The sequence below is a fragment of the Heterocephalus glaber genome, unplaced genomic scaffold, assembly GCF_053883595.1.
Source record: "Heterocephalus glaber isolate CG9 unplaced genomic scaffold, H.glaber_assembly_v1.0 deba00001720, whole genome shotgun sequence".
NCBI classification, from domain to species: domain Eukaryota; kingdom Metazoa; phylum Chordata; class Mammalia; order Rodentia; family Bathyergidae; genus Heterocephalus; species Heterocephalus glaber.
This window is the reverse complement of record NW_028258433.1, coordinates 11,027,149-11,045,656: the sequence shown is the minus strand read 5'-3', so window position 1 is coordinate 11,045,656 and position 18,508 is coordinate 11,027,149. Positions and strand designations below refer to the sequence as shown.

The following is an 18,508-nucleotide window of genomic DNA, read 5'->3' as shown; positions in this document are numbered from 1 at the left end:
GCAGGGTTCACTTCGATCTTACTGCTTATGCATATACCACCGGGAGTCTTTTTCAAGGCAGGTTGCATTTATTTTTCTATTCTCTGAAATAGCATTCTACCACATAGTACATAAGGGAAAGCCTCATCGTTTCATTTGAAATATCCTTTATTCCTTACCATCCTAATTAAAATCCTGTATATTTTTTTAAATCATAGCAATAAATATTACATTTTCTGTCTTTCCCCCACTATTCTACAAGGTCTATGCAGCCAGGGGCACTTTTATCCCATTACTTGATCAGTGATGAGCAGATATTACCGAGCTCTTAGTAAGTAACCAAGATATCCTTATTGGCTTAATTAATGCCCTACATGCCTTCTTTACACTCTTGCTCAAATCATTCCCATTGCTGTAAATTCTTCTCTAACAGCACAGCCCTCAATAAGCCTTTGGATTCCTGTGACGCTCATTATCTGTCACATTCATTTGGCAATAACTACATAATGTTCAAAAGCTAATTATAACCCATTTTAATTCAGGATATAAAATTTCTGAGAATGGTGATGTTAATTACCCTGGGAAGACTGACCTATATATTTGACACATGAAATTCTGTCAAGTGCTCAACTATAAATCCATCTAGAAGAATGTACTAATTATAGCTTTAAGTCCAGTTGCATTTGACAATATAAAGAAAATTTTTTTCTATTTTAGGATGCTTGAAGAGCATGACTGAATTAAGATTGCAAGGGCCAATTTAAATTCACTACACAACAGTGTAGCCAAGTAAAACAGGAGATGATTCATGGCACTGTTTGGAGATCTATAGAGATAGAAACAGATAGAGACAGAGAAGAGATAGATACAAAGAGAGGAAGAGGGACAGGGAGGGGGGAGGGAGGGATACAAAGGCTGTGTAGTGAGGCTATGGAAGCCAAATGAGAGTCAACCTCAAAAGTCAAGCAAATAAAAGTCCTCTTAGGAAAATCTTTGGTAGATTTATTACTTTCCAGAGCAAGAGACATTCTTTCATGCAAGTGTGGGTGGGGATGGAAAGTGGGAAAGTAGAAGAGACAATAGGTTAGTATTTTACATTTCTTTCTTTAGAGGAGAAGGATGGCATCCTTGAGACAGATTTATTTTTATTAAAATTCCTATGAAATATTTTAAAAAACAAATATTTAAAAATACAGACTCACCAGGAAATATAAGTAGATAGATTACATTTTAGAGACTCTTTCCCCAAATGTAAGGTTCTATGATATAAAGACATTATCTTAGCACAGGTAGTTGGTAGCTAACTTTAAAAAATAAATTATGATCTCTGGAACATGATTATTTGCATGTCACAATGAAGCCCTCAACAATCTCTGATGAGGGGTCTCCCTCTTTTAATCCCAACCACAAATCAAATAGCAAGATTATGCAATTGCAAGATTAGGTTGAATAACCTAAAATTGTAAAATTGTAAAATTGACTACAATTCACCAGATCTGTCAGTGTTCTTTGCCCTCCAAAACCTTCATTTCCCTTTGCTTTGAGTAAGTCATTTTATGCTCAAGGATGTAGTTCCCAACACACAATGTGACTCTCTTTTCAATCCTAATCATTTAACCCCATGTCTCATTTATTCATTGTCTCTTACATTTCAGTGCTTAGATGTGGACAATTACGAATATATGGAAAGTCCTAATCTCTCCATTTAAGACTTGTCAAAATGTTTGTGGCCCTGACCAAAAAAAAAGAAAAAAAGGTTACTTCTGAAATAGCACATTAGTTGTAAATTGTGAATTTAAGAATTTATTAAATTCAAGTGTTACTCAGCCAAATATTGACACGATATATCATCACAATATGCTCTTAATAGCAGCTTGTACATTGCTAACAAATTTTGCCAGAAAATCAGCTATTTATGCCAAAAACTGGCTCTCTGCATTTGTCTGCCAACCTTGGCCAGTGTTTTGAATCCAGTGACAAAATTATACGAGTCTCTATATAGGAAGTAGGCAATAGGGTCATAAACCTACTTTTCAAATATTCACAATCCTTTGTTGATCTATGAATGTGCTCACTAAAAGGCAGCCTGTGAATGTAAATGTTTATGTCAATTACTGTTACATTTTTCAAGCAAAGTGAGATAACAGAAATGTCCAATAGGATCTATGTAGCCCTCTCCAGATGTTTTTTGGTACTGGGGATCGAACTTGGGTCGTTGCGCTTGTGGGGCAGGCAGCGGCACCACTGAGGTAAATCCCCAGCCTTGCAGACATTTTCATTTTGGAAAAATGTTTTAGTATAATTCTAGCAGAAATGATAGGAAACATGATTCAGTGTGGACTTATAATCACATAAACCTCAGAGTCAGTATCATTATAATTGTGGATACTTTAATCAAATCTCAGCCTCCTTAACAGTAGTGAAGAAACAAATGTCAGTATTTTGTGAATCAAATGAGATTAATTATATAAAGTGCCCATCCCACCTTCACCTTCATGACTGCTTAACTGGATAGTTTTGTTTTTTTGAACTGAGTAAGTTTCAGGAGCTCATGAAAATAGGCCTTATATTTGTTCAAAATTGAAGACTATTTTGCATCTTTAAAAAATCATCAGTTCATTTCTTTTTTTTAAAAAAATTTTTTCCCCCATTAAATTTATTAGTACATTTTAGGTATGAAAAACAGTTACATTCGTTATTGGGATCTTGTACCATTACATGAGTATCTTGGTTCTTATTTTTTTCCCCTTCCCCTGCCCTCCCTTCCCTATTTGCAAAGACTTTGTTTCCGTTTATCAGTTCATTTCTTAGACAAATTCCTGCTGTAAGGAATGGTGAGAGAAATAGTCAAGCAACTATTCTAGCTTAGTAATTACAGATAAAACACAAATAGGTCCAATTTTCAAAGTATCCGTTCTTTTACATATCTTTCAGTTATTATTATAGCCAAAGCAATTTTGAAATCATTTCAGCCATGATCTTAGACTTTTATAAAATTTATAGTTGAGATACACATTTAGTAATTGCTATAAAAAAGGAATGTACAAAACAAATTCCACCTGCCACGCAAGCGCAAGGACCCGAGTTCGATCCCCAGTACCAAAAAACAACAACAACAACAATAAAACCACAATGATTACCTACATAGCAAAATTCCTAATTCTGCTTGGAAGAAGTCATAAAAAGGTGCAATGGCTTTTGAACTTGAAGAATGAGTCCTAGGTCTTCCAGTCACACAAATAGGGAAAGTAAAAGCATTGCAGTATGACAACATGGCACACCAGAGGTATTAAATACTCTTTGTAGTTGAGTGTAGCTGCAATGTATTCTGGAGAAGAAAACTATACAGAAGAAAGTAGTAATAAAAGATTACTCTAAACAAAGACTGGTTCATGAAGAGCCTTGTATGTCAGATTTTTATTCAGCAGAACTTCTCATTAGTAGAATAACATGATCACATTCCATGTAAAAAAACCTCCATACAACATATGTGAAAGAGGAAATATATAGGCTAGTAGTTTTTGTGATAGTATATATACAAACGTGAGGGCATTAGAGATGGTTATGAGAATCAATAGAATTTGATGATTGGTCTGATATGACAAGAGAAAGGAAACTAATGAGTTAACAGATACCTCTGGGCAGTTTCGATGTGGATAAGAGTTGATTGAGCTTTTCAAGAACACATTTTAATTAATGGTTTAAATAATGATTTAACCATCTCTAACACTAAACAGAGGGCCAATACAGAATTTCTGTGTTAGAAGGGCTTATGGACAGCAATCAAGTTGAAAGAGTAGGCTATAAGTAATCTTGCAGTGGAATCTGTATGATATATAAGATAAAAAATATAAACTATCTAATGGGGAATTAGCAGATATTCCCTACTTCCACTAAGCCCGACTACAGAGAAACATCAGTATCATCTCTTTTGTTAGTTTCTATATAATGTCCAAAACTTTTATATTTCTACCATATTTAAACCATGTATTAAAAGTAATGGCATTATCTTTACACATATATTTCATACACTAACATGGAAGGTAAACCTTACTTTCAAAAAGTCTTTGTAAATAGGGAGGGGTGGAGGGGTTGAAGGGAGGGCAGGGGAATGGGGGAAAAAATAAGAACCAAGATATATCATGTAAAGGTACAAATTTCCTATGATGAATGTCATATTATATACCTAAAATGTACCAATTAACTTAATAAAAAATTTCTTAAAATTTGTAATTCAATACAGATCTAACACATTGCAGAAAATGGATAGTGAAAAGTTCTCTCAGTATGATGTGCTGAGTCTCAAAATCAAAAGATGGATTCAAACCTCAACTTTGTTCTTTTTTGCCTATAAGGGAGATAATTTAGCATTGTTGTGAAGAATAATGTAATTATCCATTAAACTATCAGAGTCAGATATGCAACAGATTTCTTTTGGATAATTTACATGCCATATTTATTTCTGTGGTTTTATCAGTGGCCTTGGGAACATTAATATCAGTTAATTTAGAATCACTCCATTAAAGTATATTAAAGCTTCAAATTTTCAAATATATCAAGGTCTTTGGGTAAAAATATATGTAGCTTTAGTATTTTAATTTGGGGAATAGAGAACTGAGTTTTCTATTAACTTTTCTCTCATTTAATAACTCTTAAGAAAATAACTAAAAAATTGACTTGAGAAACTTAGCGTCCATATCAGTGAGTGAGACATCTTTGAACTTACTCAAGCTACTACAGAATTAAGCAGTAAAAATGAAACTGTCCACCATTCTGGAATACATTCTAGTTACTCGGTCCCCTTGGATCTCATTTTGTTCTTCTATAAAGTGAAAAGTTGGCCTCATTATTTCCAAGTAACTACACAGCAACTGTTACCAAAGCTGTCTTTTACATTAGTTTCTATATACTACTCTAGACTTAATGAGTTAGAATCTGAGGAGTGGTTTCCAAAGCTGTATTTTAATTTCCTCAGTTACTGATAATCATGTAGGTGTGTGACCTTCTGTCTGCTCTAGTCAATTACTAAAATCCTTTCTTCTGAACTTTTTCTCTTCTGTAAAACTGGCATTTGGAAGAATATATTCATTTCCAAGGCTTATGACCATTAATCAGTTTTAGTTTTAAATGTTTTTTTAATAAAGTGGATCAATGGGTGTGCTGATTAAGTGATCAAGCAAGATCAGACAATATAGTTTATAGTGTAGTAAAATGTATTTATAATAAATACAATACTTTAAAGCATTCTGGACAGAAAATTTATAGACCACATTTAATAATAAAATGTCTAATTGTTTAACAAAGTACTTTAAGAACTAAGTCTAATTTTCAAAACTAAAGAACCAAAGTATTAGATAAATCACTTTATGGCACAAGAGACCATAAACTTATGCAAACAGCAAGCAGATTTCTGTGCTAGAAAAAATGGAAAAAAAAATTGAACTAAGCTAAAAATTCAAGTATTGGGAATATAGAAATACCTAGTCAAATGAAGCCTAAGAGGGGTCTTTGAGCATCAGATTTTTTATAAAAATAAAAACATCCCAAACTAGTATATTTATTTTTTAGCAAAACTTTTTTCCTGTGATAACTGAAAATCCTCCTTATTCTTCAGATTTTTGGAAAATGTTAATTTCTTAAAGTACTGATATCATCCTTCAGATGCTGATTGTGTTGCATTTTATTGTAGTTTTTCCTCAATAAACCTGGGGCCGTAACAGCAAAGACACTGAAACGCGCTAAGATAAATATTGGTCATAGAGAGCCTTTATTCATGAATAAACTGAGAACTATTTATTGAACATCTACCTTTCCATCTCTAAAAAGAACGAGAAAGGCAAACCCCTGCTCTAGAAGGTTCCCCATTTATAATACAGTAGGGCAAGCACTAATTCTGATCACTACGAGCCTTCAATTCACCTCTCAAACTGTGCAGATACTGATTTCCCCTGTAAACACAAATATAATCTTTTATTATGGACATCATTTTTTGAATACTCATAATGGGTACTTTTTTCTTTGCATTCTATGTATTTTGTTTTCCATTTCAGTTTTTCTAACATACCCTCCACAGTTCTGTTCATCCCCTTGGCATTTTCTGTGACATTTTGTGACAGTTTTCCATTACTCTTTACTGTTGTCCTTGCCACTCATTCCTCTTTGCCACAGCCTGGTCATCTGAGCTTTCCCATCTTCCCTTTCCTGGCTTATCCACTTGGGTGTCTAATGTTAGCACCTCCTCAAAGTTAGGTTTTCAATAAATATAACTCATCAGCACTTCCGATCAGTATTTTTTTAGGCTTTGTAGTGACCTTCAGATCTTCACTCTAACAACATTCTTTCAGAATGCTATTCAGAAATAATACCTTCAAGAAGTTATCGTTTAAGGGTTTTTGTCATAGGAATGTCACATTAAGAAACTGATAGAGACACATAATTCTAAAGAAATACATAACTCAGCAAAGGTTGCTTCTACTGTATTGTCAATTCCCACCCTGACAAATATTGGATTTTGCAAGAATACTGTTAAAACTATTTGGCTCAGTGGAGCCGCGCCTGCCTGGCAAGCGCAAAGTCCTGAGTTCGATCCCTGGTACTGGGGAAAAAAAAAATTTGGTATGGGACATTAGTTTATGCTCATAATGGTTAGATCAAGAAATTAAAGTTTTGGTTTTTTGATATTGAATTAAAATTTATACATTAAGGTTGAAAACTTAAAATGTAAATGATAAAGATAGTTAAGTATTCAATGGCATGTCTATTATACTTATCACAAAATGTATATTTAAGAATCAAACTATATGTGAGTCTATAAGACGCTATCAAGCAAAATGCCATCTATGATCCACAATCAATCCTTCTACACTTTTAACTCAAAGACAATTATGTAACACTTAGGAAATTTTAATTTTCCAAATAAACTCAGAAAAAATTATCATTATCTTCCAGGTAAAAAATTCAGTTTTATAATCCATTTACCACAAATCAACTCCCCACATGTATGGTGAGGCAGCAGTCAACCACCGTATGACTTTCTGTGGTGTTAGTACTGTCCATTCATAACCACTTCCTCCTCACATGAAGAGTATGAACAAGAACAAGGGACAAAGAAGTCACCTTTCATTGTTTCACTGACTTTTGTTGTTTTCACTGTATGTGACATGCCTGATTTCACCTTTACAACCAAAATAAAAAGCAATTTTTATTCTGAAAGGTAACTGCATGCTCCCAGTAGCAGGCATTAGCAACTTCCAACACGATCTCTAGGGATAATTCGCAGTTCTGAACCATGCTTTAGAAAAACATTTCCTACACAAACAAACAAAACATAAAGTTAGGTATTTAAAAAATGACAAGTTATCTTAATATTCCAACAGTTATTGCATACCATAAACAAGATAGTGAAAAGTAAAGTAGGTACAAACGTTTAAGCACCATGAGAACCAATTCCATGCCTTTAATGTCTTGTTCCTATTCCTCCCTTGTCTTCAACACTCAACAAATGCTTACAAATTTTAAATAAGAACATCAGTCTTGGGCAGGGGATGTAGCTCAGTGGCACCATGCCTGCCTGGCAAGCACAAAGTCCTCAGTTCAATCCCCAGTATAAAAAAAAAAAAATTAGTCATGGAAATGCTAAAAAAATACAGTCAGCAAATAAGATGATTTAGCTTAATCATGAATATTTAATACACAATAAAAGACCTAAGTCAAGGGAAAAAAAATCTAAATTGTAACAAGTGACAAAAATTTAGATATGGTGATTTGGGTCAACTGTCTTTCAAGGTTTTCTTCATGCCCAATGATATATACAATTCAATTATGAAAGGCAATATAACATACAATATGTTAGAGTACGCAGTAATTCAAACTCATTAAATTATACAGCAAAAACTCTTTCTTGAATTAACTGTTTTTTAAAATGACTTTTCAACTATGTAGTATATGGCCCATGATGATGATATAGTTTTGTTATAATAAAAAAACTTTAGAATAATTAAGTACTGCTCAACAATGAGGTTACAGTATATTACACCATATACAGTTTCAAAAGATTTATAATTAGACTACTGGCTCAAAAAGACATTTAAAAATATAAAATCACTTTTTAAAAGTCTAAGACTCCTTATAATAAAGTATAATACTATTTTTACTTTGCCTGCTGATTAGGATATCAGTGTATCACTGAATTATGTTAATAGTTTAAAGATCTAAGTGTGGATTCGGTATCTGGAAACGTGAATGACTATATTATTCATTAAAATAACAGCAGCACTTACTAAATGTTATCCACGTATAATGCACCCTCTTAGGAGGTAGTTCTAAATCACTACTCCCATCAGCACAATTTTACTTTCAGACTTTTTGTTATGTGTACTCAACACTCTTAATACTTGAAAGCCATTATGCAGTTTACTTGTAGCCAAAAACATGTATAACTGTCACAGGTAATGAAACAAACTATTATTCAGACTCATAAGAATGCTCTGTAATTTCTAAATAATAGCTACATCCTGATGAAAAACTCAAACCTAATTAGAATAAATTAAATATTCAGCATCAATCAACACTCATAGCTCCAATGACACTTTATGAGTTTTCAAACAGAATACTTACCAGCAGTCTGTGCAGGATTTATTCCTATTCCATCTACAAAATAAGTTGTAAAATCATGCAAGTTATTTCTAAAGCTAAAATAGTAACAAGAAGAGATTTGCCAAAACAACATTGCTTGTGTGTACAGGCATAAATTGAACAATTTAAACTCCAGAACCTAAGTGACAATCTTTCAAGTAAAAGTTACCTGTCTGTTGAAATCTATTGCTATAAATATTTATACATCTTGTGGGATTAGACAAGAATATCTGTCAACACAGTGATCGAAGTAATTTCTAGGGAGATAGTTTTGTCACATACAATAAAAAATAAAGTTTGTCATTTCTTCCAAAAGGCTAAAAGCACTCCAGGTATGTCATTAATCATCTCTTTACTCCTCTGAGGCATAAAATCTTAAGAATAGAGAGAGCACAAATCATTCCTTTAAAATTCCACTGACACTTTGAAAGTTTTAAAACGTTTTTCTGCGAGTTACTCATTGGTGAGCCTAAAGCTTTCCTTTAGGCCAGCCTTCTTGTAAACAGAAACACTTCAGTGTGAAAACATGCAGAATATTTTAAAGAGAGAAATTCTGTCATACCTAAGATGAATCATGGTACCGCACTTTAAATCCACCTCCTATGTCTATCTTAACAGCACATGGACCACTACAGCATGCATTTAATATAAATATCCAAATATAATATAATTCCTATATTTGGAAGAGTTAACTCCTTCCTGCAAGCTTTACCCTTCATCTTATCATTTCACTATTTTCCCATAAGACTAATTTCATCATACTTAACTATTATCAGCACTCCAAAATATTCAGATTTTAACTGAACACCTAACTGAATTAAATATTGCAAGCCTATAAGAATGTTTTCTACAGAAAAATAACATGGTATAGTCAAGATAAACTCCTGTTTAACTTACTGTTCTCTAAAGCATTTTCTCATACAGTACAACTTTATATAAATAATGACACCACCAAACATCTTAGCAAATAAAAAAAGAAAGCTACTTAGCTATTCCCAGTAATAAACTGGGATGCAGTGATAAAGATACCAGAAATTATAAAGTGCTATCTATACCGAAGTACAAAGAAACTGAATAGAGCTAAGTAAAGGCAACGACTCTGACTTGAGTTTTACCATTAAGTACATCATATATGTTAACATATATTTGGGGCTTTTTAGATTGAGCCAGTTTTAATTAGATTCTTCTTCAACAATGTCCATAGCTCAAAGGTAATAGTTTTAAAGAAATTCTTACCATTGGTAATAATTGCACTTGTTGCTGCAGGAACTTTAAACTAAAAGGCAGAAAAGAAAGATATCTCTATAAATATTTAACTATAAAAGATGAATAACAAGGATGCGGTACCTATGACCAATTCTGTAATTCTAGTGTGACTTATCTTTTAGAGTGACAAGATTGAAGTACTACAATTTGCTTTGTCTTTAAACAACCTTATATCCTAAAAAATGTGTCTGATTGTATTAAGATACCAAAGATTGTAAAATACCTTTTATTTTATGGACTGAACAAATGGAAAAACATCAATCTATGGCCAAATCAATGTTTAAACTTTCAAATGCAGACATGTCATTTTTTTTTTTTTTTTGGTACTGGGAGGACCTTGCACTTTTGAGCGAGGTGGCAGCACTACTGAGCTAAATCCCCGGCCCTAGACATGTCATTTTTTTCATATGTAGTTCTCTTATACAAACAAAACATAAGCAGAATAAATTGATGAGAATATTTCTAAAATTTCTTGGTAGAAACTGTAAGTTCCTAATAGATGCTCTTAAGGGCCGGGGATTTAGCTCAGTGGTTCTGGCGCCTGCCTCCTAACAGATGCTCTTGTGTTTAATGGGAGAGACTTCCAGGAGGTTTTCAGATAACAGCCAAGGCTTGTACCCTTTCTTGAAATTCTCATGATTTGCTAACTTAACATCCCAAGGGACTGAAATATTCCAATTACATCAGTAGGATATAACAACTAAGTTCAGTTAGGTGCATTTCCACTAAATAATTATGTGACAGCCATAGCCAAGTCACAGGAAAACATCCCTGACCTATTTCAGAAATGTCATCGAAGAAATTCAATAAAATGAGGTAAGGTATGGATTCGTAGATAAGGTAGAGTCCATCACTTAATACTGTAAGAACCTGCAGTTGACAAAATGTTTCAAGTCTTGCTAATTTATTCATTTCTCCCACCAGCAGTACTTATTAAACATGTCTGCACTACGGACTAATTTAATAAATATTACAGTTGAGTTTTGTAATCAAATACATTTCAAAAACATTATATTAGCCTAGTCACCTTCTCAAAAGCCTTTAATATATTGCCAATACAGTTTATTTATCTTTGAGAAGAAAATGGTAAATGAAGTACTTCCTAGCTACTAATCCATTTTTCAAGGATTTTTTTTTTTTAAAGTTGTACTAGGTTTCCGTGTGTGGCTCTGCTCTAGGCATGTATAAAGACAATATAACTCTAGGCATTAATAAAGGGTCACTTTATGCACAATTGATTAAAAACAATTAAAAGCTTACTTTCAAATTAATTAGAGTATCACAGACCTTCAAAACTAAGAATCCTACAAGTTTTAGTTACCTTACTGAGACTTACTCTAAAGATTATGCCCATATTAAGATAAGCTGTGCATTTTCTTAGTCACAGTCATAAGTGAGCACATACTTAATGTATTTTAAAAGCCAAAAGCAATTGCTGATATAGTTTGTTCCTTCTCTAAAGAGTACAGAAGAAACAGTTAAGCTGAAATCTGAGGAAGCATAGCTCATGACAGAAAACACAATCACTAACCTTTTTGTCCTTCATTATTGATAAGTTTTCTCCTGGATGCATTTTATTTTATGCTCCTCAATTTTCATTTGTTTTCCTACTCGGATTATTTCACAATTCTTATAATGTGAGATGATCAGGAGGTTCTTTTCAAGTTATCACAACTTATGACTTTTTGAATTAATTGCCAGTTGTGTACTGGGGAATTTTATTGTTTAATAAGAGAATTTTATCAAGGATTTAAATCTTGACACATGGTGAATCAAGGAAACTTTTGTTTTCACTGAAAGATGCCACAATATCATTTCCTGAGAGTCCTTCTCAAACTTTATTTGTATATATGGTTGTGTGATATTTGTTACTTTTCTACTGCACATTCCTTTACAATTGTTTCTACATTCACAAAACAACTAAGGTCACAGCAATGCATTTATACTAAAGTGGACACTATAAAATAACTAAAAACATAAAACGATGATTATTACAAACAGCTTATTCAGATATAATTCTTAAATCTGGCATCTGTTATGTCCCTGGAATATTTCTTGCAAGTCATCTGTGCAGCAAAAAAGTACCCAGATCTGTGTCTCTCATTTTACTTACTCTCTCGTCATGAAGAATAGATCAAAATCGACTTAAAACAAATACCACCACTTTTGCGTTTAATTCTGAGTAAATAAAAACTGATGCTAGTGGTCTTTGAGATAGTTCACCAGAAGCTGTGAGCACTTAGATGGGTTGGCTGACATCCAGTTAATCATTTAAACACAGGGCAGAGCTATGAATTAAGCTGGTTTCTTATTTAGTTATTACAATAATTTTTCTGTGACTATAAATTTTTCTGAGGATTCTGTACCCAAGTATTTAGATTTGGGTTAATCTGATCACATCTAGCACTTTTCACTTCACCACAAAATTTTAGTGAGTATTATATTTTTACACAAAATCACTTAGATAGGAAGTACAGGCAATAACTACTATCATTTCAAAGATTAACAAAGTGAGGGTTCAGAGGTTGTAGCTCAGTGGTACACAATTTGCCTCGTATTCCCAAGGACTTATCTTTGATTCCCAGGACTGCAAAACAAAACAAAAAACACAAAACAAAAAGAAACAAAGAATGTGAAGAAACTGCCCCACGTCATACAGCTAAAACTAAAACACAAATCTGAAGTCTCCAAAGTCATATTTTAATGACATTTTTACCAGATAAAGCTACTCTTCCAAGTGTCATGTCCGAAGAGCTGCTTATAGACATTTCTGATAATTTTGGAAGGAGAATTATTATTTCTTAAAAACAAAATTCTAACATTTTTAAAAACTAGACTTTTTTCAAAAGAAATTTTACTGAGTTCCACATGATCCTTCAGAGAATGTAAAAAAAAGACAGATTTCTAAAAAATTATACTGTTACTATTAAAACTAGAAAAAATTAGTTTATAGAATATAAGATGATATAAGGTTTTTAAAGAAATTTACCTATCATTGGTACCTTTAAGTTCAATGAAAGATCTTATAATTTTAAATGGTTACATGAAACTTATCCATTTGTTTAAGTCATCCTTTTCGTATCTAAAAAATGAAGCTTTAATTTGTGACTTTTTAATAGTATAAACCCCTAAAACCAGAGGGAAATAATGGGTGACAGTATATGCAAATTTTTTAAAAGTTTAAAACATACTGCCAAATTGAATTGCATAAGGGTTATTCCAATTTTCACTTACTTCTTCAGCTGCAAACTTTAAGACTGCTGTGAAAGGTGTACTTTCAGGAACACTGAGTCTGTAGGAATAAAAAAAAAAGAAATTTTGGAATGTAAGTTTTTTAAAGCCTGTGTCCCTTCCTCCTTCCATTGTAACATATCTGAAGAAAGTTGCTTTTCGAGTTTCAAAATTGGCTGTTTTGATTGTAATGTATTAACCCTAAAAACAAAAATCTTAAATTTTTTTTTTTTTTGGTACCGGGGATCGAACTTGGGACCTTGCGCTTGCGAGGTAGGTGGCGGAACCACTGAGCTAAATCCCCAGCCCTAAAAATCTTAAAATATTAAAAAGCAAATAGCCTTAGAATAGGTGTCCAATGTAGCACCTAAAAACTAACAAATCCATATTGTTATGTTTTACCATTTTGATACAAGTAAGTCTAGGCTCCTGTTTATTTCTGGATATGGTTTCAACAAGTTGAATCTCTCCTTGATCCTCCCTGCTTCTTGTCTAAATTTCTTTATACCCAATGCAGTAATGTGATCATTTTCATTATAGGTAGACCTGGGAAGCATCATGACATAATAAAGCTTTCCGATAATCTCAGTATGTATAGGCTTAATAAACATGTCTAAAATAGTAGACCAAATTGATGAAAATATGGTAACAATGAAGTGAGTTTTTACCATCATCTGAAAAAGAGCTTAATAGTATCTGATATAACATTTTAGAAAGAGATGTGTGATTTTGTTAATTGATTGTTAATATCAAGCATATTGATAAACAGACTTTTAAAAAACGATTTTGTCCCAAAGATAAATCTGCAGGAATTCCCAGTTTAAAAAATAAATTGACATTACAATTAAAAACACAACAAAAGGTTTTTTAAAAAGTAAAAAGGTAAGATTCCTAAGGTAAAGTAAATTATAGTGATTAAAAACAGAAAATATATAATCAAGTAGGGAAAAGAGGCAAGGTAACATTTCTCTTTGAAACTCTCTGTCATCATCGCATCAATCTTTAATGTCTCAATATTAAAGTTAACATTAACTACCATTATGTAACACTCGGGTATATGCCCACATTCCTCATTTAGTCTACAAATCTCTGAATATAATATAATCATTATATCAACAACAGCATACTATACTGTATTTTACAAAGAATAGATTTCTTGGCTGTCACCATTTCACTCCTCCAAATTATTGCTAAAGGATGAAACTTACCATACTTTTCCTGTTTTTATTTTGGTGGAGACAGAAAATGAAAGCATAATTCTAAAGGACAGTCATTTATTTTAAAAATCCAGCAGCTTACAAAGTACACAATAGTTTTTGAATTTCTGCAGTACCTCTACCGTTTATACATACACACACACACACACACACACACACACACTTAAACCTACACTAAATAACAATAATGGCTACTAAATTTAATCACCGGTACAATTTTGGAGTCATACTACAGATGTTAATATTGTCCTACTCTGTCCTCTTTCTCCCTCTCCCCTTTATTTTCCCCATCTAGAACACATGTATACACTGATGAAAATAAATACATAAGGTGAAACCAATGACAGGGAGAAAGAGGTCCCTTAACTTCATTTACTTTATTTTTTGTTTTGTTTTGTTTTTTGAGATAAGGTCTTGCCGTACAGTTTAGACTGGCCTAGAACACAGTGATCCTCTTGGCTCAGCCTGCTGAGTGTTGGGACTACAAGCATATGCCACTTCCCTCAGCTAACTTCATCTACTTTAATTCTGAGAAGACTAAAATAGATAAGATCTAAAACCCAAGTGGACCAACCAGCTTGTCACAGGAACTCTATAAATGAATACTCTTTAAATGAACAGAATTCATAAATGAATCTTTATAAATGAATAAGCGACTGAAATCATGGGTTTATATAAGTCGTGGAAATTTATATATGTGGGGATGGAAAGATGAAAGACTCCCCCTCTGATGGCTTGAGTAAGAAGAGAAAGAGCTATGGAAAATCTGAAATATTTCTGAGAATGAGGAGAAAAATGAACAAAATTGGGGGATGTAGAATGCTAGTCAAGAATTTTACGTAAAACTTAACAGCTTAATTGTGTAACTTTTCCAGAAATATTTAGTTATATATAGAACACAAATGGTTGGGTTCAGAGTTGCTGTTTCATCAAGCAAAATGCACTAGGAAGAGAGGGGGCATCAGAATTGAGGATATTTCCAAGAAAATGATTTAGATGTACCATGGACTCTAAGCTGAATAAGTAAGAAATGAGTCAGGTATAGCACTGGGGAGGGGAGTGATAGATTAAAAAAGAACAGTGTGACCAATGAATTAAAGGAAGTATTATAAAATTGATAATGAGTAATGAGTTGAAAAGAGACAACACAGTTATCTTTAAGAAAAGGCCTGAAAACAACGTTTAAGAGATGGAGCAATTATTGGAGTCCCTAAACTTCTAGGCCATGACAATGAATACTTCAGATAAGGTGTGAAAATAATATTTTGGAGACAGAAAAGACAAGGGAACAAAAGGCCTGCAGGCTGCATGGATGATGGACTGGAAGTCACTGAAAGGGATGACAGCTGTTATCAGCTCAATTAAGCCATGGTAGTAATTATTCTGATTATAATATTTTTTTCCTTTTTTTACTTTTATTAGTACATGTTTGCCATACATAACGATTACATTCCTTGTGGAGAGCTGGTACATGTACATAACTCATCTTAATTTTTTCTTCCCCTTTCCTATTAACCCCTCCCTCCTTCTCTTGGTACCTCTCCTTTTTGCAAAAGATCTCCCTATTTTCTACTACCTATCTTTTATTTTGCTCTTGATTTATATTTTGAGTTTCTCATATAAGAGAAACCATGTGATTTTTAAGCTTATGTGTCTGATTTATTTCACAACATTACGGTCTCAAGGTGGATCCATTTTTCAAATGGATCAAAAGACTCAATGGAACAAATGACTCAACTCTATCCCTCTTTACTCCACTGTGTACAAATACCACATTTTCTTTGTCTATTCATTTGTTGATGGACATAGGGGCCATTTTCAAGATGTTGCTATTATGAACTTGTGCTGCTGTAAACATAGGTATGCATGTATCATTGTACATATGATGTCTTTAAATTTTTTGGAAGGATACCTAGAAGGGGAATAGCTGGGTCAAATGGAATTTCTATCTTTTGTTTTTTGAGTCTCCATAAAGCTTTACTCTAGTCCTGTTCTTTGCCACATATGAGACTTTTAGTTGAAATAACATCAACAGTGTCAAAGTAGAATCATTGGAAGTTCCAGATGGGCATGTGTTTGGACCAGTGATAATCCATCTAACTGTTAAGAGTAAGGAAAGGCCTCACATAGATAAAAGGCCTGATTCACATTGCCCATTCTAGGGCTGGGGATTTAGCTCAACGGTTCCGCCGCCTGCCTCAAAAGTGCAACGTCCTGAGTTCGATCCCAGGTACAAAAAAACCCAAAAAAGCACACTGCCCATTCTATGAACACCACGTATTAAGTCCTAACACAGAAAATGTGTAATTCGAGCCTCATTACTTTGCGATGCCTATTGTTCGGTGGCATACAAAATAAAATGCCTGACAGTAAAAAGCAATCAAGTAATTTTGGAATATGCAATTATTCCTTTATTCCTTTATTCCAATTATTCCTTTAACAGCTGGCAAACAGTTGAAAGGCTTTCCAATCATCAGATGACAAGAACTGCTTAAGAAGAGCAGCAAACTACTGAAGCCCCTGTCCAAAAGGGTCCTCCCCCCACTTCACTTGTCCACCAAATGAATACCTGGGGAGGCCAGCGGTCAGCAGAAACTCTGCAGTCATCGTTCCCGGGACCCTCGTGACAGGGCCCAGGTGACATCCACGAGAGCACAAAGGGAAACTCTCGTTTCAGGCTCCTGTGGGGAAAGCTCCTTACAGACGGGTAAAGGGAGGGAAGGAAAGCAGGCTGCGTGAAATGGGAGTGCCTGAAAAGCTCCGAACACCTCCAGCCCAGGCCGGCCCCGGACAGGCAAGACAATACTCACACTTTGTAAGGCAGCCGCGGGTCCGACGTCAGCGTGATCTTAAAGGAAACCTTCGACCTAAGGAACACAAGGGGAGAAACTTAGGACTGGGTAGCAAACCAAGGTGTGGGGCGGGCGGCCGACAAGTAAATAACTTACATGGTGGACCCGGCCTGGACAGACACGCCAACCTAGCTCGGCCTACCCGAACACTTCCTGAGCAATGAGGAAGCGCTCGGCCCCGCCCCACTCAGGTCCACGTGTCCCTCGGCAAGCCGGGGTCCTCCAAAACTGCTGCTATCCAAAGCACTGCCTGAAAATCGTGCGCAGATGCTCATTATAGGCACAGCCTTAATCTTACAACAACCTACTACTTATGTATTTTTGTTTCTGAAACAGAAGCACTGGTGATACGGAAAGGATGTTTTTCTAACTTCAGTTATTTGCGCTCATATTTGTAGTAAGGCAGCACAAGTGTAGGCATAGATATTAGGACCCTCGGTCCCACTGGCAGGTTAGGGCGGAAGTAAGGGTATTGGATAGGAGAAAGTAACGGGAAGGACTGAGGATGGGCCGGGGCGGAGTTGTGGGCAAGAGTGGTAGGCTGGGCGTAGTTGGACGCTCTCTGCCGTAGCTAAGGCAACCGGCGCGCTGGACCGCTGCACAGATCCTCAAGAACTCTTTCTCTGTTTATCAACATTGTTCTTCTTTCTTTCCAGTAACCCAATCCTGTTATACCTTTTATATTACTAATATTTTCCCATTATTACTTTATTCTTAAATAGTGACTTATGACTAATTTTCACAAGAAAGAGTTACCAAGAATTAATATGGTTTTGAAAGACTTGTGCTCAGGTACTTGAAAAATACAAGATCCCAGGATTTGAGAGACATAAAGTCTAGTTGGGAAGATTGAATAGTATATTTAAATAGTTCATGATGTGATCTAATAGGATTAAAACCAGGGTGCTAATTTGCTAATCACTGGCCACATTTATTCAGTTTAAAAACAAACTTTGAACTCATTCTGTGTCCAGACACTAAGCTAACGGTTGAATAATACAGGTAGGTGTCAGCTCTATAGTATCTGACAGTTTGTAGTATCTATATAATGAGGGAGGAAGGCTGTCCTGTAATCTTTATTATGAATCTAAAGATCTCTGTTCATAAAGCAAATGTCTCTTTCACAATGGCTTAGTACCCTTTTAAAGAAATTCTGTAATGAATAGATAAAAGAGGAAGCAGGTAGACACTAACATTATTGAAAGGTCTAGATAGTCTTTAGAAAATGCGTTACATTCTTAAGGAAAGACTCTAAAGAGACTAATAGGAAGGGAAATATAGTGCAGGTGCTGAAGACCAATTTCATTTTTGGTATTATTTTGTAGCCTA

The 18,508-nt window shown here is 34.3% G+C and overlaps 1 protein-coding gene across 3 annotated transcripts in view; it reads right to left on the bottom strand.

Annotated features, from left to right (window-relative positions):
- The window catches only part of Ufm1 (ubiquitin fold modifier 1), a 30,206-nt gene extending 12,777 nt beyond the window's left edge, over positions 1 to 17,429 (bottom strand). For 2 of the 3 annotated variants that reach the window (XR_015446668.1, XM_087199530.1), the window contains exons 1-5: positions 17,276 to 17,429; positions 17,138 to 17,194; positions 13,114 to 13,171; positions 9,850 to 9,889; positions 8,596 to 8,628 (exon numbers count right to left, since the gene is read on the bottom strand). Coding sequence is in view for 2 of the 3 variants with exons in the window: in XM_087199530.1 (XP_087055656.1) it covers positions 8,596 to 8,628; positions 9,850 to 9,889; positions 13,114 to 13,171; positions 17,138 to 17,194; positions 17,276 to 17,277 (190 nt within the window). In the remaining variant the exon portion in view is untranslated. Of the gene's footprint in view, positions 1 to 3,368; positions 7,288 to 8,595; positions 8,629 to 9,849; positions 9,890 to 13,113; positions 13,172 to 17,137; positions 17,195 to 17,275 lie in introns of those variants that run through there. The other variant, XM_004874054.3, reaches the window with a different exon arrangement.
- Positions 17,430 to 18,508: the final 1,079 nt, after the last annotated feature.